Source organism: Chelmon rostratus, chromosome 14 (genome assembly GCF_017976325.1).
Source record: "Chelmon rostratus isolate fCheRos1 chromosome 14, fCheRos1.pri, whole genome shotgun sequence".
NCBI lineage: Eukaryota > Metazoa > Chordata > Actinopteri > Chaetodontiformes > Chaetodontidae > Chelmon > Chelmon rostratus.
Genome location: NC_055671.1, coordinates 24,692,782 through 24,714,443, shown reverse-complemented (window position 1 = coordinate 24,714,443; position 21,662 = coordinate 24,692,782). Strand labels below are relative to the sequence as shown.

Here is a 21,662-nt window from a genome sequence, read left to right as displayed (position 1 = left end):
AATGTCAGAGTCTAATCTAAAGTCTTTGTAAAACAGAGCACTTAAAGTTATGAATCGACAGATTAACAGAGTCAACAGCAACCATCAAACTGTACTGTTGCTATGTTAGGTATGTATCAGTAAAATTACTCAAACATGTGCTTTGAAACATACATATTGTAAAACAATATCTATGACAAACAGAAGTGCTTTGTCTTTTTTTCATATCATAAATTTCTGATTTAAATTGGGATTCATCTGTTTGATTAAACTGTGTTTAACCAATTCTATGGTTATAAATATAATCAATATCACACATTTTCTCAGTAATCATGGATAATTTTGACTTTAAAAATGAAAAATTTGAGATTTGTTTTCTGCGTGAAATTAATTGTTGTTGTCCTGGCTTAAACATCAACACAAATCAGTTCCAAAATCAGTCCTATGATTTGCTTTCAGTTTTTGTTTGTTTGTTTGTTTGCTTGTTTTCTGAAATCCAAGTTGCAATGCAAAAAAAAATACATTGTAGTCTCAAGCCTGAGTTATTAATAGAATAGAAATACAATTAAAATTATTGTAGAGATTTGAGCTTAAAAAAATAAAGGTACTTTTTGTCGGCAGTCACAAGAAAAAATATGGCTATTGGCTAAAATCACAAAGTCTGTTTTCTCGAATAAAAGCATATTTTATTACAGGATTAATTGTAATAAAAGGAGCTGACGACACCTCACAGTATAGAGACACGATCAGACACGGTATTAAACCTGCCGCAGACGCTCAAAGTATTGAATTATAACTTAATATTATATTACATTCAGAGCTGTGACAGCGCGCGCGTTAATGTCAGCGGTCGCTCTAGTGCACGCGCGTGTCTTGACAGGTGAGCGCGCGCAGCTGGCTGGCCGCTCTCGGCGGTTGACAGATGGGGTTGGTGTGAGTCGCAGTCAGGGCAGAAAGTGTTTGTGGAAAACGGGAAGAAATTCGGCTTCTTGTCTGCAATGAGAGGTGAACAGACTGAAAATGGAGAAAACTCAACGAACTCGGTGAGCGCAAAGGATGATGGAACCGCTATTAACATAACAAGTGACATGTTTGCGTCGGAATGCCTGAAGAACTAACATGAACACTAACCCCTCTGTTGTGCGAAGGCCAAACCTGTACTGAAAATCCGCAATTTTAAAGTTACTTTTAATGTGGTTTTATGTTAACACATGTTAGAAAGAAAACGAAAACGATATTAGAATACTTGGAAAAGCCTTTTGAATTCGGCACACATGAAACACACAAAACCACTCTTATTTCAAGAAAATTCAAACTTTGGTTAAAAGTTAGGTTAGCTAGTTAGCAGTAAAATACTTACGAAGGCTTCGATTTTTAGCTTCTTAGCTAAAAACGTATTTGGTTGATAAAAGACTGTTTTTGTTTTTTTTTAAGCAACGAATCAGTTAATATGATAAACTAATGCTTGATGAATGAAATGCGCTTATTAAGTCTGGTGTTTTCAGTTGATATGTTAGTCTCATAAAACACAGGACTGACAGACTAGACAAATTTGATTTATTTTTCTTGCTAGTAGAAAGTCAACCACGTTTTTCTGGAGTGTAGCATCACACTTCAGTCATTATTTGGCTCTGCTGCCATCCAGGCAGGCTGTTGCTTTATCAATGGGCCTTCCTAATTAAACATTCCAGCAGACGGTGCTTTGAGCTGAGCTTTAATGTTATTTTATACTCAGGGTAAGAGTTTTTATACAGAAGAAATTCTGTGGTGAAATGTCAGAAAATGCCTTGTGTTTGTTTGCCTGGTATCAACATAGGAGTGTGTGTGTGTGTGTGTGTGTGTCTGAGGGAAAGACACCCAGTGCCTTTGTCACTCAGGTCTGCTGGTATGGTGAGTGGAATGATAAACAGAAGCCTGTGCTATCCATGTCAGTAGCCTAAAATAGAGGCTAACCAAGAGGGTCTCAGATAGCCCCTGGACTCCATATAAGTCTGGTCAGCCTGCTCTTGGCTTCCTGTGTGTTTGTGTGTGTGTGTGTGTGTGTATGAGAGAGAGATAGCCTGACATGTCCACCTGCTGTTGGGGTAGCAGGTTTAATATAGCGCCTCTCACTCAGCAGACTTGTTAGTTCTTTCTTCATGTCTGTGTCTGTGAGGTCAGAACATGACGGCCTGAGAGACTTTGTGTTTACGAGTCTGATGTGGAGACAGAGATGTTTGTTGAGGTGGCACACAGTTGGTAAATTTTATTCAACACGTCGCCCACACCAAGGATACATGTGTGAACTTCACAATTTATAGATAAAAACTTTTGTTCAAATCCTCAATAAGCTGCCTTAAAGGAATAGTTCAACCATTATTCGTCAGTGCAGTAGATATGAAGCTACCACGAGCAGCCAGTTAGCTTAGCTTTGCAGAAAGACTGGAAATGTGGGGGAACCACTTTCCTGACTTCCTTGCTCTCTATATAACACATTGAAATCTTATTTCTTTAACCATCTGGTACACAAACTGAAGTATAAAAATGGCAATTTGCTGTTTCATTGGGGGCTTATGTGTTTAGTTGCTGAATTTGGCCTTGTGTCATGAAGCCATTGTCCTGACCCTGCCAGCAGTGTTCCTCATATAGGCATGACAGGTTGGCATTTGAACATTTGTCCCTCAGCTCCTTATATACCCCATGAGTGTCTGTCCATCTGGGTCACAGGCTATGAATGAGACCCACATGAGCTGTTTTCCTCAGGTGCCACATGGATGGACCCCCATTTGGGGCAAGGTGGACCACAAGTAGGACTCTATCTGCAAATAATGGGATATCTGCTGATTACCACAAGTTAAACATGGGTTGCGTAGGCTGGTTTGATCTGTTGAAATGATAAAATAGATTTTTTTATTATCATTCCTGTTAAACCCATCCTGTACCCTATGGCTTGTCTACTCGTGGCCCAGTTTTTGTCCCCAAATGAGAGTCAAATGCCAGTCCATCACTAGTCAAACTATGTGAGTGTCACAAGGGACACGTTGAGTAGAGTGACACATGAAGGATTTCAAGCTTTACTATTGTTTTCCCTTTGTCCAATCCTTTCCCTCAGCAGAGCGAAATGCTGATCAACCAGCTGAGGGAGATCACTGGCATCCAGGACCCTCAGATTCTCTACAGAGCCTTGAATGTAAGTCTTTAGAAACCGTCATCAGCTTTTAGCATCCACGGCATTGTGCAACAAGACAATGGATGATGTCTGCCTTGTGTGTGGTTATTTAATTTTGCCACATTACAAGCCAGTAAATGACCTTGATACAGCAGCGTAACATGGTCACAGCATTGTGATTTTCCAAATACTGAACACACACAGACAACTGCTTCATTATTACACAGTTTCAAGAGGAGCAACAGGCATTTTGTGAGATCTGTTGTTGCTAAACCAACATGCAATTCCAACAATGCTAACATTACTTGATTACTTACAGCATCCTGATTGAAATTAGTGTCAAACTCCAGTTTAGTGTAGTTGCAGTTGGACAGAAATCAGACATTTTCTTGAAGAAAATTGAGTTAAAAATAAAGAAACAGCATCTGTAGCCATGCTCGCAGCTCCGTGCGACTGTAATGCTCATTTTAAAGAAAACCAAATGACCAAGTTCAGGTTTAAAGTTGCTGTTTGAGCCATAGCAGTTGTCATGTATTATATCCGCCAGAGGATGGTGTCAGCTCTTTGGTGACCTGTGACTATTGGGTTTGTCATGTTATGAGCGTAAAGGTGTTACGAGATGTGTAATTATAATTCATCCTGTGGAGAACATGAACGTTTGTACAAAATATCATGACAATCCATCCCTGGAGCCATGCTGCTAGTTGGCTAAAAAAAAGCAAAGCCCTTGCTGTTCTGTTCTGTTCTTGAAGTGTAATTAATTTGTCTGTTCTTGAAGTGTAATTAACGTTAAATGAACACTCTTTGATTACATTAAAAGCACCCACAGGGTGCCAGATTTCCACCCCAGCTCACTGCTTATGTTTTGAAACACAGCTGCACATGAAAACATCCGTAGCAGCTTGAGCTAATAGGAAACTCATAAAAGTGATAATTGACAAGCAGTTCAATAAGCAGTCTGGCTGACTGTGGTGCAGACATCATCCAACCTGCTGTACCAGCAGCACATCACAGGTTTGGGAGGGGTACATACTCAGAGTTCATAGAGTTAGAAATGTTCTGTAGTGCTGGTTTCAAACACAAGAAGGGAACTTTTCTGTGTCACCTTAATTAATCGACTATATAAGCGCATGCTTGTATTATTTTTAAATGCTCCTCGTTTACTACATCCTCATTTGTATTTAATATTTGTTTATTTCATTCTTGTGATGTATAATATTGCTAAATCTTCTGCAGACACTCATGATATCCAGACAATGTGCTCTTATCTTCTCCCTGTCCTCTCTCTTTCAGGCCAGTCAGGGGGACATTGGACATGCTGTTGGACTGCTGACAACCCAGTCTGCAGATGTTCAGGATCCTGGAGAACCACAGGAATCAGAGACCTCTGGAGAGGCCTGGGAGGGCCAGAAAGGTACACGTGGGACAAACCAAGCATGCACAAAATTCTGATTGACCTCAGTGCCAAATAATTTTCACATTTCAAAAATCAAATTGACATGACAGGTGTTCAGATCAATATGTAATGATCACATTCATTTCATATTTGCCAGGAATTAAGTTTTTATTGCTGTACGGAAAAGGGAGATTGAAGTTGTCACAAAACCGCAAGAGTGACCATAAGCATAAGCACCATAAGTAACATAAGCTGAAGGTCTGGGTCTGTGCTCAACTAAATCAGTGGCATTTTGTTCAGTTCAGAGCTTATTAAGAACTTATCAGGACCATTTGTTGGCCCCGTCAGACGTGGAATCATTGCTGGGTTCATTTAAAAAACTTACTGAACTCCAAGCTGAAAATATTGTTCCTCTGACCTTCACCTGTAACAGTGATGTCATGGTGTACTAACCACACGCTACACCTCTACCGTTCTGCATCCCCGAAGCCAGGTCAGAACCTGAACCACTTGAGATCAGCAAAAACTCTCAAAAAAACAAAAAATCTCCTTTCTCAATTTGTACATCCTCGATTCCTTTCCTCGCCTCCTCTCCTCCCGTCTTCCTCCCTCTCGCCTCAGATGTGAGCGGAGAAGACGAGGAAGAGGCGCGAGGTGAGAAAAGCTGAGACAGTGTAGCACCTCCAAGTGTGGGTTCTCCAGAATGAGGACAAGGAAGAGAAGAGTGAGTCATCAGCATAGAAGAAGAATTGTTCTATGAGGAGCTATCTGTTGTGGCCCATATGTCGGTAAAATTGAACATGAAGCTGCTCTTACTAGAGCGAGTGGGATGTTGGTTGACACGTTGTCATCTTGTTTCTTCAGGACATCCTAAAGATGAACTGCAGGCCGCCATAGAACTCAGCCTGCAGGAGTCCCACAATGCCCAGGAAGAGGAGAGGGAGTTCAACAGGTACAAGAGATTATTTTTTTTTAATAATCATACTTTATTTTATTTTCAGAATTGTAACTCAACAATGCAACCATACATCATCTGAAATTGGTCTGAGCTAGAAAAGAAAGGAAAAAAAAGGGGGGGGGGGGGGAAATACAATAGAAAACAATGAAATAGACAATAGTAATAATAACAACTTATTATATAGAGTAATATTCATAAAAATAAAAATGATTAAAAGGAAAAAGAGATCAACAACTTATCAACAAATGAAAATATGTGTGTCCCTGTGCCTGTTAATGAGTATTTCTTATTTCTAAATCATTCTGTTTGGAAGGTCCTAAGCCAGTAATTCCCCTCTGGATAATTTCACTTAGATCCTTAGGCAGGTAGTCTATTAGAGGGTGCCATATGTCCATAAAAGTGTTGTCATTTCCTTTTAATTTGGCACTTAGTCTCTCCATAGGAAAATCTCTAAAAATTTCTTTGTACCACTGAGTCACAGTGGGGGGTTTCTCACTGATCCAATTAAATAGTGTACATTTCCTGGCCAGAAATAAGAGTTTATTGAGCAATTTTAATCTTTTTACATCCAAAAGAAAACCTGCTTTTATACAACTGCACAAGGCTTGTTGTTACAGGTGGATGTGATCAGGTTTTTTATTTACTTCTCTGCCTCACAAACTGATTATAACCAAAATTATTAGCAAGAGACAGTCAGCAAAGATAAGTAACCACAGCTGACAGCCCATCTATTGACTGGATTGCGATCAAGTTATGTGCAGACATTCATGATCCACAGAGGGAGGATCCTGACTGATCTTGGCTTTGGTGAATGGATGGATGGATTGCTTTTCTTCTAGCGCCACCATGAGATTGACCGTTTCAGTTAAATCTGAAAGTGAAATCTGTCAACATAATTTAAATTTCTGTATGACCTCATACTTAAAAAACTACTGATATTCCCGTCAGCTGTGCTTTGTGTTTTGTGCCAACATGATGAGCAAATTCCTGGAAATTCTGTCTTCTGCCTTGCTGCACAGTTTGTGTTTTTGTCAGATACTTTAGGGGATTTTGCCTTTAACTTAAGGTCTTCTTTTTCAACGTTCACACAGGACAGGAGATCTAACTAAGTCGACCTGTGTTTAATAGAGTCGTCACATCAGAGCTTTCAAATGTGTGATTTGATACACTGCAGGGCTCTGGAGGCCAGCGCTGAGGAGAATGCAGCAAGAATGAAGAGGAAGAGGTGCGAAGCCCAGAGCGAGATGTGCAGCCCTGCAGACTGGATCCGTCAGGACGATTGGCCCGTGGGCATTCGCAATGTTGGAAACACCTGCTGGTTCAGTGCCGTCATCCAGGTGAGAATGAGGACGTTGATTGGTTACATCAAAGTGAAGAGAATCTGTGCAGGGGAAGAATTAAACTGCAGTATTCAAAGTTGGGAGACATTTTTAGACACTGCTGCTGTTTGTTAACAGTCCCCACAGTGCTGTTTTTCACTCTGAAACATAAGAAACAACAAAGTAAAACACGGCCGTCTCTAATCTCACATAACAACAGCATGTGCACATACACAACTGCCATCACTGTTCAGTTAGTCTGCTACTTTTTATTCATAAATTAACATTTTTCAATTCAACTAACACAATAAAACAATCCAAATGTTAATAAAATCTGGTATTATTCATGCCCCCAACGCTTGGTTTTCAGTGCATAAATATAAATAACTTGCCTTGTATTTTCATGTTATGTGAAAATTTGCAGGAAGCAACATTAAGCTGTTAGGTGCACTAGGCTTCGTCTAAATGTCCACCTGTTCTAACAGTGTCTCACATCCTTTGCTGCTGAATCTTAAAATAGCTCTTGGCTTAACAAACATTTAGAGACTTGGAGTTTCCCGTCCAAGATTTCTAACTTTAGTCTGTCAGCAGTGTCGCGTCTCATGTGCACTCAGCAAAAGACGTGCTTTCGCCAATCTCAGTAACATGCGTTTGATTTTTTTCCACGTTAGAATTAGTGCACACGTGGTTCAGGTAGTGGTCTTCTGTATTTTCTGTGACCTGGTTCAGAATTAGATCCCCATAAGTCCAGTATCAGGCATGTTTTTAGACTGACAGCGGACACACTGTGAATACAGAGAGATCTCCCGTCAGTCTCACCTTTTTACCAGCTCTGTACACAGTTATTAGAAACATCAGGCACAAAAAGCTGTGGACATAGTTCTGTTAGATGAAACACATACAGTATTTCTCTGAGCTGCTAACTCTATTACAAGTCCATTCCAGAGTGAATTTAGTCGGGCCTATCAGGTGGCTCGGTTGAAACTGGAGCCCTCATTAAGATGCGCGGGCTATGCAGATAATTAAATAGCGAATGATGTGATGATGGAGCGAGCAGCGGACTTTCTCGTCTGAGCCTGAAACGGACAGAGAGGAGACAGTAATTGTTTGTCTCTTGTTGAACTCAGATAGGCTTCTACATTGATTTAGAAGTCAAACCCCCAAAGGACAGGGGTTATTATCTGGGAATAGAAATGGGAAAATGAGGCTGTGTTGTTTGAATACAAATGCTGTTCAAACGATACCCTTTTGTTTGTTTTTTGCTGCCGTCAATACTGTTTGCTGGAATTAAACCGATAAAGCAGTCTCCCCTAAAAAAGTAATTATGCTATCAGATTGAGGCTGAGTGACCACACGATTCAGTTGTCAGCTCATATTCCCTCTGTTATCCTTTGTGGTATGAATTACAGTAAAACTGAGATAAGCCGTAATTGAATTTCCTACTCAAATGGAAATTTATATCAAGATATTCATAAGTGTTGAGAAGCGCCGCTCACGACCACACATGACACACAAGAGTATCGGACTGGTATTAATGCATCTAGAGTTTGCTGAGAAACACAAGTGTCTTATAACAAAGAGCTGTGGTTTATGTGCTTGACTCTCGTGTGGAGAATAGAATGAAATTCATGGGAATATTTCTTAAAACATTTCCAGGTTCTTTTATAAAAAGCTAGTTTATGTTTGCAGGTAAAGGAAATATTTAATTTTATTGAATTTTTTTTAATTATACCTCATTCAGATGACTCAACTTACCGACATGACTTTGATAACGTGGCAGCGACCACAGCTGAGTGCTGAAGTGCTGAAGGGCCCAAAGCAGTTTATCTAATGTGTGATAATAACATCCTGCCTCCCTTCTTTTTAAGGATCTGAGTTTTTTTACAGCCAAATGTTAATTTCACTTGTATTTAATCGAATATTAGCACTCAGTGTGCTGTCAGGCTAGAATTTGCACCCCATTCATCTGATTGAAGAAGGGTTCAAGATGTATTCATGCTATTTTATGTCAGGCTCTTCATTGTCCAGCCACTTAGAGAACAACAATAAGGTTTTTAAGATGCTGTGTAACTTCTGAAACTCTGTTGTTAGCCCACCAACCATGCTGGGCTTTGCAGTTCATGCTGTTCACCCTGCCTACGCTACTTCCTGTCTGTAAATTTCACCCTGGTGATGATAGTAAAGATGATAGACATTCATAGACTACTGAGTGCTTCTACCCGCTTGCAGAAGGTTTGAAGATTTTTAAGAAGCTCGAACCTGCAGGAAGAACCACAAAAAATTAAACAAATGTGTTTCATTAGTTATTATTAATTTCTCATTTTGTTAAAATATCATTTACATGTGATACATGTGGACACATGTGACCGTCAAATGGAAGTAGGACAGTCGCTAACTAGCTGAATATCATTGTCATGTTTGGCTCAAGGGACATACTGTATACTGCATATGGCCATGTTCCTTCTGTGATCTTTCCAAGTCAACACCACAGTGCATGACCGCTGTAATCACGATCTGCCAGCTGGTAATCTCCCATGTCTGACATTGACTGGAAGGCTGCATTAATGGGCCTTGTGTTGTTGTCTCGTTGCAGTCACTGTTCCACTTGCCCGTGTTCAGGAGGCTGGTTCTCAACTACCATCTGTCTGAGCGAGTGCTGGAGAAGTGCAAGAGCCATTCTGTGAGTAAACTACTGTTACCTGTACATAAGTGTTCTCCATCCAAACAGCATGAGTTCCTCTGCTGCTGCACATTTCCGCCATTATATTTCTGGGCGTAGAAGAGGCTGAAGTTTGACTCTGGGCTTGTGTTAACAGGACAAGAGGAACATAGCTTTCATGCAGGAGCTGCGCTGTCTGTTCGCCCTCATGGTGGGCTCCACCCGCAGGTTTGTGGATCCTTCTGCTGCAGTGGAGCTACTGCGAGATGCCTTCAGGACCAGCGAGGCCCAACAGGTACAACACTTTATTGTGTTATTACAGAACAATCTTAACTTAAGGGTAAGAGGGACCTCCCATTTAAAGGATAACTTTCGTTTTTTACAACCTGGACCTTATTTGTAGCATTAAATACGACCATTTACTCACCCAGACAACTTTGGTGGTCGGCGGTCAGCTAGTTTAGCTGTAGTTTGGCACAGCTATGGTTCGTTATTGCGTATTCGTAGCCGACCGTCGCAGAGTTAGCCGTGTTGTGGCTGGCTGCTCGCAGCGCGCGACGTTCGGTAATGACATCATCCACGTCAGAGGTAGTTGTCTAGAGACGCCGGATGTTGATAACATGCCACCGCGGGCTCAGAGGGGAATAGCACCAGCATATCACAACAAAATATTGGAATATGAACGAGTTTCTGCAGATTATGTGTTATATAGAGGCTGCGCATGGATGCCCCGAGTACTCGCATTATACGGATATACGCGCCGCTCCTCTGGGGCTAATTTCTTCAAAACGACTCCAAATGCCACCAAAGTTGTCTGGGTGAGTAAATGGGCGTATTTAATGCTAGAAATAAGGTCCAGGTTGTAAAAAACGAAAGTTATCCTTCAACCAGACTGTATGTGTGGCAGCAGCTCATGAAAACAAGTCCTTACTTAAGAAGTTTGTCTTGTGATCAATAAATTTGTGAAACTATCACCATGTGTGAGGCAGTCGATGCTCCGCTGCTCATGCCTAATATTTGCTCTCAGATCCTGTCGCTGTGAGCATCTCAGCAGTACATTAATCTGCTTCGTCTGTGTTTGTTTTTTTATTCAGCAAATTCAGTTATTTCTCTTTCACCTCAGTCTCTCTTTTAGCACTTTCTTTTCTCTCCTCTCTCCTTATTTTCTGTCTCACTTATTTTCCGACGAGGCAGCGAGGCCTTTATTTGTGCTTTGGGACAGAAGATAGAGAGCTGAACCAAAACATGCAGCATTTGTAAACCCACAAACATGCATCTTTGTGATGTGTGGAGTGATCTTTGATGAGGTTTGAAGAGGGCCATTTCAGGACAGGTTCACCTCTCAGGGTCTTTGTCAGTGTGTGAGATACTGTAGCTCAGGTGTCATCACAGAACTGCTAATGTGATGACAGGTGGTCACACACCTGAGCTGTGTCCATGAAACTGCTGTTTCCAAGATCAAGAATGAAGTCAATTAACTTTGTCCTTTAATATTACAACTACGCAGCTTATTTTAGCTTTGACTCCGAAACAGCGTGAAGTGTTTGTTTTATTTCAGGACGTCAGTGAGTTTTCCCACAAACTGCTTGACTGGCTGGAGGATGCCTTTCAGCTGGCCGCAAATGGAAAGTAAGTTACACGGTGTGTCGATCTCATCCTGTTCTCCCCCTTGTTTGCTAAGTTACATAAATATAATGTCGTTTTTATTTCAGTAATGCAGAAGACAAACAACAAAACCCCATGGTTCAGCTCTTCTACGGTACCTTTGTGACAGAAAGAAGACACGAGGGTATGTGTCTGCATGAGTTTGTCATGGTGACAATCAGTATGAATCCTGTTCTCAATCACTCACCTCTGCGTGACTCTGCTTAGGTAAGACTTTGTGTAATATCGAGCAGTTTGGCCAGTACCCCCTGCAAGTCAACGGCTTCAACAACCTGGATGAATGCCTGGAAGGTGCGATGGTTGAGAAGGAGATTGAGTCACTGCATTCAGATCACAGCGTCACATCTGGCCGTGAGGTGAACCATTTCTCCAGATGACTAAATAGAAGTAGAATTTCGGTGTATATTTCATGCTTTGCTAAGATTTTTTTTATCTTCTCTTCTTCGCAGAGATGGTTCAAAAAGCTGCCACCGGTCTTGACATTTGAACTGTCTAGATTCGAGTTCAACACTCAGCTCGGACGTCCTGAAAAGATACACAAGAAACTGGAATTCCCACAAATCGTTTACATGGACAGGTGAGCTTTGTACGGATAATACAATCAAAGACGTGCACGTTAATTCAGTTTCACATGTTCCAGTGCAGAATGTTTGTACTATAAATGCAGAACGAAAGAAGAAACAAGGCTGTCTATTTAAGTCCTACACTTACTGATCAATTTTTTTCTGTGGGCAGATATCTTCACAAAAACATAGAACAGACTCATGAGAGGAGAGGAGAAGTGAAAAAACTCAAGGAGCAACTTGCAGCCCTTCAGCAGAAACTCGAGTGGTAAGTTACCCGTCCAAGCTGAGGTATGGCTTTAAAACTCCTCTTCATGGGAACAGATCTTCTATTAAACGCTTCCTGCGTTTATTCCCAGCTATAAAAACTACGGCTCAGGACCTACCAAGTATCCTCTGGCTGACATGCTGCAGTTTGTGCTGGAGTTTGCTACCACCAAGCCTACAAGTGTTTCTCCAGCTGAAGATCTGAGACCAACTTCATCTTCACCGACTCCTGCAAGCCACCCCCTCAGCGAATGCATCTCCAAAGACAACAGGTTGAGTACACAGACAAGGCAGTGGCTCCGGATCAAAGACTAAAGCACAATGAAATGTTGTCTACAGATGTTTACTAGCACAGCATCAGCAGTCAGAAACAGTGAATAACATGTTATTCACACACCATCTTGTCTCGTTCCATTTCTGAGCTGTTGATCCTGATGATTTTCACTGAAAAAAATCATTTCTCTGATATTAAACCCTGGATCTGTAACTCTGTCTAATTAAAACTCAGACCTCCAACCTGTCAGGATGCTTTTCTTGCTTCCCTCAGTGAACCTGGAGACCCAGATTCCTCTGAGGGCCTGGTTTCCAGTGTTTCCAGTTGCCAACGGACCCCCATATACAAGCCCTTCACCCAGTGCCGGCTCCCCATTGACTGCCCACCACACCCGGCCCCCCACAACATCACCGAAGAAGAGCTGCACTTCGTTAAGACCTGCCTACAGCGTTGGAGGACCGAGGTCGAGAATGACATAAATGGTACGCTCAGATTGCTGTGTAAGAGCAGTTTGTTGTCCGTGAGTGACACATTATACACGACACATTGACATTTGATCAGTTGTTAATAAAAAAGTATTGATTATAGCAGCTTTGAATTATTTCCCAGTCTAATTTGGCTGTGTTTACATGCACATTGTAAACACAGTGTGGCTCTAATATATTCATTTGTGTGTGTTTGTGTGTCAGAGCTAAAGGCCAGCATTGACAAGCTCACTCAGATGCTCGAGGGCATGTACTCAGACAACAGTCTCTGCCAGGTAAGACTCACCTAACGCCCTCAAACAGCAAGTCAGTCCCAATATTCTGTGTTCTGTACGGTGGCAGTTCAGTGTTGTCTCCCGCTCCGCTGTCATTCAGGTACCCTACAGACTCCACGCGGTGCTCGTCCACGAAGGCCAGGCGTCAGCAGGACATTACTGGGCCTACATCTACGACCACGCCAACCAGCGCTGGATGAAGTACAACGACATAAGCATCACTGAGTCATCGTGGGAGGAGCTGGAGCGAGACTCATTTGGAGGCATGACCAACGCCAGCGCCTACTGCCTGATGTACATTGATGACAGGCTACCCCACCTTATTACAGGTACGTCTCTGTTTATTTTTTAGTTTGATTTGATCTGATTAGCCCGATGGATTATCGCAGTGGCACGACAGCACAGAGGATCTAACTGCATAGATATCTTCAGCCATTCTGATGTTTGTTGTAAGTGCTTGTAATAGCCAGTATTAAATCTGAGGTCCATACGTGGGTTTTATTGTGTAAGCCTATTAACTGATGATGCCCCACCTCCACCCAGACGACACAGACGATGAGACCGGCCAGGTGCTGCATGGCATGGACTCCCTGCCGCCCATCCTCAGACGCTACGTCCACGAAGATAACCGCTGGTTCCAGCAGGAGCTCAGCGAATGGGAGGAGCAGTTCTGCCAGACCGCAGCCCCACAGGGAGAGTCTACAACCTCTGCAGAGCCCCCAGACCCCACTCCAGATGATATACAACAAACACCAGTTGAGCCAGCGCCCCAGTCGGGGCCGTCCACTGAAGAGCTGGACCAGGGAGCTTCTTCAGAGCCACAGCCAGACCCAGAGGCAGAGCAGGATGTGGAGGCCGCTTCCAGGGAGAAGCCTGAAGGTCTGTAGTGGCGACTGGAGAAAAGGGAGTGAGACAAGGTTTTTATTAAAGCACGTTCAGATAACTCCACGACCTTCAGTTGTATAGCCATCATGATTTTACACAATTTAAGCCAGTAACATGAATTTTAGTCAGAACTTCAACCTTTCTGGAGAACAAAAAATATACACTCTGAGGATTGGGAATCATTATTGGCCTTTTACATTTCTACCTAAAATATAAATCCACAGTACTGATTTTTAGCTTTTTTTTAATCTATCGTACACTAACTACTGAACGGTACTTTTCATTACAGTCGCGTGTGTCCGCTCACAGCCCCTCTCCTCTATTTCTTCGACCTCAGAAGAATCAGACTTATCACCCCCACCACCACAGAGTCCCGGCCGCCTGCCAGACGACACCAGCGCTGCAGCAGTCACTGACACCCTGGTGCCCAGCCAGAGCTCCACCTCAGCGGGGAAGGAACTTCAGAGTCAGGTGGGCGAGTCCGTGACACCCCGTCTGTAGAATATGGGTCATAAATTCTAGGCCACAAATATAAAGTGTGTACATCTGGGTCAAGGATCCTGTTTCATCACTTAGCATAGTGATGGAGAGCCAGGCTTAAAGTCAGATGGGCTGCAGAGTAATGCACAGATAGAGGTCAGGAGTAATTACAGCTAACAGCTGATTTGTTTTGTAGTCAGTAGCTCGTTCGGAGGCGTATCAGATGATCTTCATCACTCAGTTTTTGTTGGAACACCTGTGCAGTCCAATACAACAACACTGTAAACTACAGCCTGTAAAATGTTCATGGAGTTGAAGCTCCGATCTGACACAGTGACCACAATCACTGATGAGAAGCTTCATAAATATCATTATATTTCCATAAGATGCCATTAAATAAACATGCAACTTAGTGATGGAAATAACTTTGAACCACTGCATTAACACGTGTGTCCTGACATATCAGGAGCTCCACTGACACATTGATCTGTCACATGTAACTGACTGTAACTGTTTAAGTGTATTTCCAAATGTGTTCATCTGCAGCCTCTCTGCTGACCCACCTGACTACATATAATAAGACCAACCGTTCACTGGATACGAGCTGCCATTTTAAATTTCACACACACCCCTGAGCCAGTTTGTCCAGCAGTGGAGCGCTGAGTTAAAATAGAAACACGTGCTGTTATATCTCATACAGACTTGTAGATTAAGGAAGGTGCATTTCTACATGGAGACACACTATACAAGTCCCGCGACTGACTTCCAGAGTGTGCAAGGATACGCACAAGGCTGTCCAAGACCCAAACAGGAAAAACAGATCAGAATTTATTGGCCAAGCTTGTGAGCACATACGAGGAATCTGACTCCAGTTCAAACGTTGCACTCAAAGTAGTTGCATAGAAAAAAAGGACATAATGGATAATGGATGGGTTGAATGCATAATAATGTGCATCTTGTTAAATCTTTCTCTGTCAGACTTCTGCCCTTGAAGCAGAGCCTGGTAACCAGGAAGCATCTGACCCCCACGAGGAGAAGGACGACGCGCAGGCCGCAGGCCTCGGCCCTCAAGCTGAAGGCGAGCCGGAGGCTTCCGGAGAAGCTCCTGAACATGAAGCAAAGCAGGAGGATGAGGAGCAGCAGCAGCAGCAGCAGGAGGAAGAGGTCCCGGCTAGACAGCGACAGACTGAGAACGAGGTCTCGGAAGTGGAGATCCCGAACGTGGGCAGGATCATGGTGAGAGCTGATGCTGACGGATACAACGAAGAGGTGAGCACACGTCACGATATGTCGGAATTCAGTAGCTAGTACCACACAATGTTGTGATGTTCAGAGCAGAGAGAACGGTGAAGTCATTGAAGAATTAATGCATTGATAGATGGCGTGCAGCCGTAACTGTTCAGCATCTTTACACAGACATCACGAGCAAGAGATGTTTGGAATATATCACCTGTATTTTGAAGAAATAGGTGTGTTGTTTGTTCTCTGCCTCTTCCATGGCAGCACTTTATATGTTTCATGTATTTGTTTTTCCCTCTAAGAACGGTTGTCAGTAACCTGTTTGCAGCCCAGCTGGTGTCATTATCACTCTTCTCCTCTTCACCGCATTTCCCAGATGATGCTGACTCCAGCTATGCAGGGCATCATTCTCGCCATAGCCAAGGCCAGACAGACGTTTGATAAGGAGGGCCCTGAGGCTGGCCTCATCAAGGTATGATCACATCAACACAACACTGCAGGTAATTAGATAAGCCTGTTTCCTGTAATGGTTTTGCCAGACAACATAAATTACATCACACTAAACTACAGTAATGATCTCTTTCCTACATAAGTGTTAGAATCCGGACGTCAACACAAAAACATGCACGTGTTTTGAGGAACCTGCTGGCTACAAGTTGATTCATCAGCATGCAGCACATGCTGCGTTCATCACCGGAGGATCACAAGCCTCCTCCAGATGTCTGCCTATAAATGATAGAGACCAGAATATTTTATAAACCATTCCAAATGTAAGAAGGTCAAAGTCAATAAGAAGAGGAGTGTTGTGAGCTCGTCTTTCGACTCATAAAATGCAACAATTCCCACATTTTACACACACAGAGAAGTCAAATTCACTTATATATGTGTTTTTGATGGGATTTCCAACACTTCTAATCCACTATGAATTAAGAAATCTTAAATTTATCTATCTAGCACCTTCACATGTTTGCCTACTGTGACCATATTGGAAAATTTAAATCTAATTCAAGCTGAGAGACTAAATTGCCCACTTCCCCTGCAGGCCTTCCACGAGGAGTATTCCCGCTTGTATGAACTCTCCCAGGAGGAGACCACGCCCCAGGAGGACGCTCGTCTGCAGCACGCCCTGGTCTACTTCTTCCAGAACAAGGCACCCAAGCGCATTATCGAGAGGACGCTGCTGGAGCAGTTTACCGACCGCAACCTGAGCTTCGATGAGAGGTACAAGCAGATAACAGCCCTGGATGAGGCTCAGACATCAGTTTATTACATCAGATGAAGTTTTCAGAAGTTTTAAACATGAGAAAACAGATGAACTGCTGTAGCACTCTGCGATGACACTGAAACTGTTAAAGAAAATGGATCACAAGCTCAAAGATCAGGGAGAAACCTCTGTTATTAAAACGAGTTGTGAGGCTAAAAGACAAGATAAAGCAGGTAACATCGTTCCCGCCTTGTTGTTTATGAACAATTTGTGCAACTTGTGTAAAACATGGCTGGAAAGAAGACTTTACTCAGAGCAGCAGCACCAAAGAATAAGAGGCAATACAGGAGACCATACAGAATGCCTTTGACGCCATCTAGTGTCCAGAGCGCAGACCTGCAGCATGTATTTAAAGCATTCGTCTGTCCTTTCTGTATGCGCAGGGCCATCAGCATCATGAGGGAAGCCCGATCCAAGCTGCGCCTCATCAAGCCAGAGGACATGGATATGGATGAGTACTTGGTACTGTCTAACAGATGGGCTGACCTCTGCTTTATGGGACAATTTTCCGGGATACACTGTTTGTTTTTTTGTGGTTAATCTGCCTCTTTTTTGTAACTTAACTAGAAATGAATCTGTCTCATACTAACCATCAGTATGCAGACTGATGAAATTAAATCAACGTTTGAGATGTTTGTTAATGATATGTTTTATAACGCTTTATGGTAGCGGAGTGAAATGTCAAACACACACAGCAGAGACAGAAAATAAGGGTTAAGGCTGAAACTCTTTCCTCAAATCAAGAATATTGTACGAACATAAAGTCAGACTTATCGTCAGGAAAAGTCTGGTGACATTCTGTTTTTGTTTTTCTCAACAAATCCTATGAAAAGACCAAAAATAACAGTGAATTAATCCCACTAACAGCTATTGCCTGCATAGTCGAAGCCATAGTTTATTCCTGTGTGCTGTTAACTGAGATCACGTTTGTTTTGGTCTTTTCAGATTTGTTGATGACAATAAAGATAAAGAATTTCAGCAGCCTCATCCTGTAAGAGAGACAACTCAATAAGAAATTAGGTTTTTCTCTGTTCGAGAATAAAGGCTGCTTTTATCTACTGTTAACATCAACATGAAGAGCAGCCGCACACGGAGCAGATGAAGTGATGATTGCTGTTGTCCCGTGTGCTCTTTCGCAGCAGTGGCATGACGACTACAGACTGTTCAGAACGGTGTTCGTCTACCTGCTGACGGGGCTGGAGCACTACCAGCACGGGAAGTAGGTGTCCAGCGTTCATCACCACATTAACATGAGCTTCACGAGTACTCAGAGAGAGTTTAGCGCTCATCTGCAGTTACTCAAAATCGAGTGAACAGTGCTGCTAATGTTCGCACTCTGTGCATGAGAAGTAAAGGGAAGCATTTACAGCTACAAAAGGTGTTTCTGGCTGCATCACATGATGACTGTTGCCTGTGTGTGTGTGTGTGTGTGTGTGTGTGTGTGTGTGTGTGCGCTGCAGGATGCGGGAGGCGCTGACCTACCTGGCTCATGCGTACGAGACCAACGCCACCCTGCTGAAGAACGGAGAGAAACGTGGAATAGACAAGTCTCTCATTGCAGTTTACAGGAGGAAATGCCTCACTGTGAGTGACGCAGCTCTCATGGAGCTACAGTGTGATTATTATTGTGAAGCACGAGCACTGAGCTCTGCAGAAAGACCAAAATAATAATAAAGTTATAATAAGTGGAACCAGAAGTTGAGAAAACACTCACACAGGTAGTTCAGGTGATGGAGAATATCAGGTTTTTCTAACCTGCAAAAATATGTATCAAGATGTACCAACTTGTAATCATAATATCTGCTCAGTATGGAGCAAACAATCAGATTTTTGAACTATGATGAGCTTATGAACAAGTTTGTGTAACTCCTGTGCAGGTGTGATTCCCTGCAGCGCTTTATGAGCACCGTGTTGCAGCCTGATCGAACACACAACACTGTAAATACAGAAGAAACTATAACTTCTACTGTCTTCTTCATCCTCCCGACATCCACCCCCCAGGCTTTGAATGAGAGCGCGTCACGCCTGTTCTGCAGCGGCGAGGAGAACAGTGTGGAGGAGGGCGTCGCCATCATGGACGAGGCCGTCATTCCCTGCCTTCACCTGATGAGCCGGGACTCGGCTTTGTCCCAGGAAGACCGGGACGCCATGGAGAGCATCCGCAGCCACTGGTGCTGCTGCCTGGGCCAGGACATGGACGGTAAGACCGGCTGAACTAAACCAGTCACCGAAAATGTACTCCTTTTTTCTAGCATCTGTTGTTTCAGATATTGATTACACACATGATCTTATATCAAAATCTTAATAAAATCTGAATGTGTTATAAGCCTGTAGACAGTTTCCACACATGCTGTAGTAGGTTTGGTAAATTCAGCATCAGATCATCGTTATATGTTAATATGTTGTTTTTTAAGTTATTTTGTAACATAAGATAAGATAAGTTAGACTTTATTAATCCCCAGCTGGGTAAATTTGGGTATTACAGCATCAGGTAATAGCATTTGGAAAAGAAAATAACAACAGAAATAGAGAAATTAAAAAAAACAAAACAAAACAAAATAAAAGCTGGCTATATATATATATGTTCATATTATACAAGGGGCTATATAAAATAAAAATATGGAGAAAAAAAATATAAAAATAAAAATATATATTGCTGCAATAACAATGGAAAAAATATACTGCAGATTATACTAACAGATTTTACACAAACCATGGAGATGCCACATAATTGAATTCCACTTAAGACAACAAAGTAATTAACTGACATTTTTAAACTGTTATAATTTAAAATATTAAATATCAACACATACAATCATCAGAAGGTCTTAACGAGGCTTCATTTCATTTGTTTTTCTAAATGTATTTTACTTAAAGGAGCGTGCAGGATGTAGTGCCATCTAGTGGTGAGTTTGCAGATTGCGACCTGAATAGGCCTACCTCACCCTGTGGTGGCCGATAAACTCAGAAAAAACGTGAAAGTCTCTGTCTAGAGTCAGAGTTTGTCTATTCTGGGCTACTGTAGAAACATGGCGGTGCAACATGGCAGACTCAGTGGAGGAGGACCAGCTCCTTCTCTAGATATAAGAGCTCATTCTAATGAAACAAAAACAGGTTCTTATTTTCAGGTGATTCTACACTAATCAAAACATTGTTATGGATATTATTTTCCATTTCTACCAATAGATCCTTCTGAAACCTCCACATTGCTTACATACTCCACCATGACTGTCAAAATTCATTCAATCACAATAATTAAGACACTAAATGATTTATACTGCTCTTTAAATTCTGTTGCTTTCTGGTGCATTTATGTATTTCTTGACACTCCACCAGCGCCAACTGTCAGTCAGTGGAATCTTCTGCTCTTCCTGTGTCCTCAGACTCTCTGCAGGTGAAGCTGGGTGAGCTTCTGCCCCGGGTTCTGGACGGTTCAGCTGAGGCAGTCATTCTTAAAGACCCACCCAAAGTCCACGTCAACCAGGCCTACGACCTGTGCAGTCGCCTGGCCGCCGTCATGGAGTCCATCCACAACACCTCCATAGTCATCGTGAAGTAAAGCCCTGAACGAAACCCCCAACAACCTCTTTGATCTGTGTGTTCGACCTGCGAGCAACTTGGCCAGCGGATCGTTCTGTGCTGACAGACTGTGGGACTGAGACGGTTTCTCCTTTTCAACAAGCCAAATGATGTATTTCATTTAATCTGCTGGTGTAGCGTTGCACATCATTTTAACGTTTTAGCATAACAAGCTGTAAGCACTCTTTAGGGGCAGATGAACAGCATTTGCATGTCAAGACATTTCAACCCAAAACACTCTAGAAAAGTCCTCAACAGGTCTCAAAACTATCTACCTTCTGTCTGGCCACCCACCACCACCAGCAACCCCCTTTGTGTTGAGAAAACATTAACAGTGGGCCACCTCGAAATCATAATGGCCTTAAAGCTGCAGCAGGTTATGCATGCATGTTGTTTTTTCTCCCATGACTTGCAGAACCGGTAACGCTAATGCAGTTCTGTGTTTACCAGATATCAGTTGAAACCAGGCTTTAGACTCCAAAGAGCACATGACTCACTGCCATGACCGTGCAGGAGAAAGGGTTAATGTAGCTGTTAACAGCTTCTCATCTGTGTTGCACTGAACAGTTATTCATAAACCGACCTGCTGAACAAAAAGGACATCATCAGTAGAGAAGCTCGATTTGGAGGATTTGTTGTTGTGTTGCTCAGCGGTGTGAACGCACAGCGAGGCCTTTATACAGGGCTGAAAAAATACTAGATTTGCACAGTAAGGAATACTGTTTATGAGCTTTTTTAAATATGTGTTTTATATTACTTTGTATTTTTCCAAAACAGATTGTAGGACATTTTACACATAGGTGAAGCTATAAAGAAAAGATATCTACAGCACTATTATGCATAGAAATATTAAAGGCACGGCGTTCTGTGCAACTTCTAAAAAGAGCTGCTGCAGATGGAAATCTGTGCAAGTCAGTGGCAACTCTTTTCTGTTTGACTCTAAGTGCCCCGGTGGACATCACCTTGCTACAGACATGCCTGTTCTTGTCGTTTGAAGGGTTCTTTGTAAACATGTAAACCTTTGAAAGGAAACACATGAGACGAGAGATGAAGTTTTTTTCGGGTGCATCAGATGCAACGCGGCATCATGAATGAATCCTCTAAATCAGGATTTTCAGAGCAGCGACACGGAGCTTCTCTTCTGCCTGCTGATTTCACTGCTGTTTCACTTGTAGTCTGTGATGATACTCAATAAATATTTGAAATACTCTGTGTACTCCTTTAGTT

The 21,662-nt window shown here is 42.4% G+C and overlaps 1 protein-coding gene across 1 annotated transcript; it reads left to right on the top strand.

The window, feature by feature from the left end:
• Positions 1-909: 909 nt before the first annotated feature.
• usp28 (ubiquitin specific peptidase 28) lies at positions 910-21,631 on the top strand. The gene is made up of 26 exons (XM_041951709.1): positions 910-1,022; positions 3,074-3,148; positions 4,421-4,541; positions 5,388-5,475; positions 6,656-6,818; positions 9,394-9,480; positions 9,617-9,754; positions 11,018-11,088; positions 11,172-11,248; positions 11,332-11,480; positions 11,574-11,701; positions 11,860-11,955; positions 12,047-12,226; positions 12,502-12,710; positions 12,918-12,988; positions 13,089-13,317; positions 13,532-13,867; positions 14,211-14,344; positions 15,332-15,622; positions 15,969-16,064; positions 16,635-16,813; positions 17,240-17,318; positions 17,996-18,075; positions 18,317-18,440; positions 18,858-19,056; positions 20,240-21,631. The coding sequence occupies exons 1-26, from the start codon at positions 978-980 to the stop codon at positions 20,413-20,415; spliced, it is 3,621 nt and encodes a 1,206-aa protein (XP_041807643.1). The 5' UTR covers positions 910-977; the 3' UTR covers positions 20,416-21,631.
• The last annotated feature ends 31 nt before the right edge of the window (positions 21,632-21,662 follow it).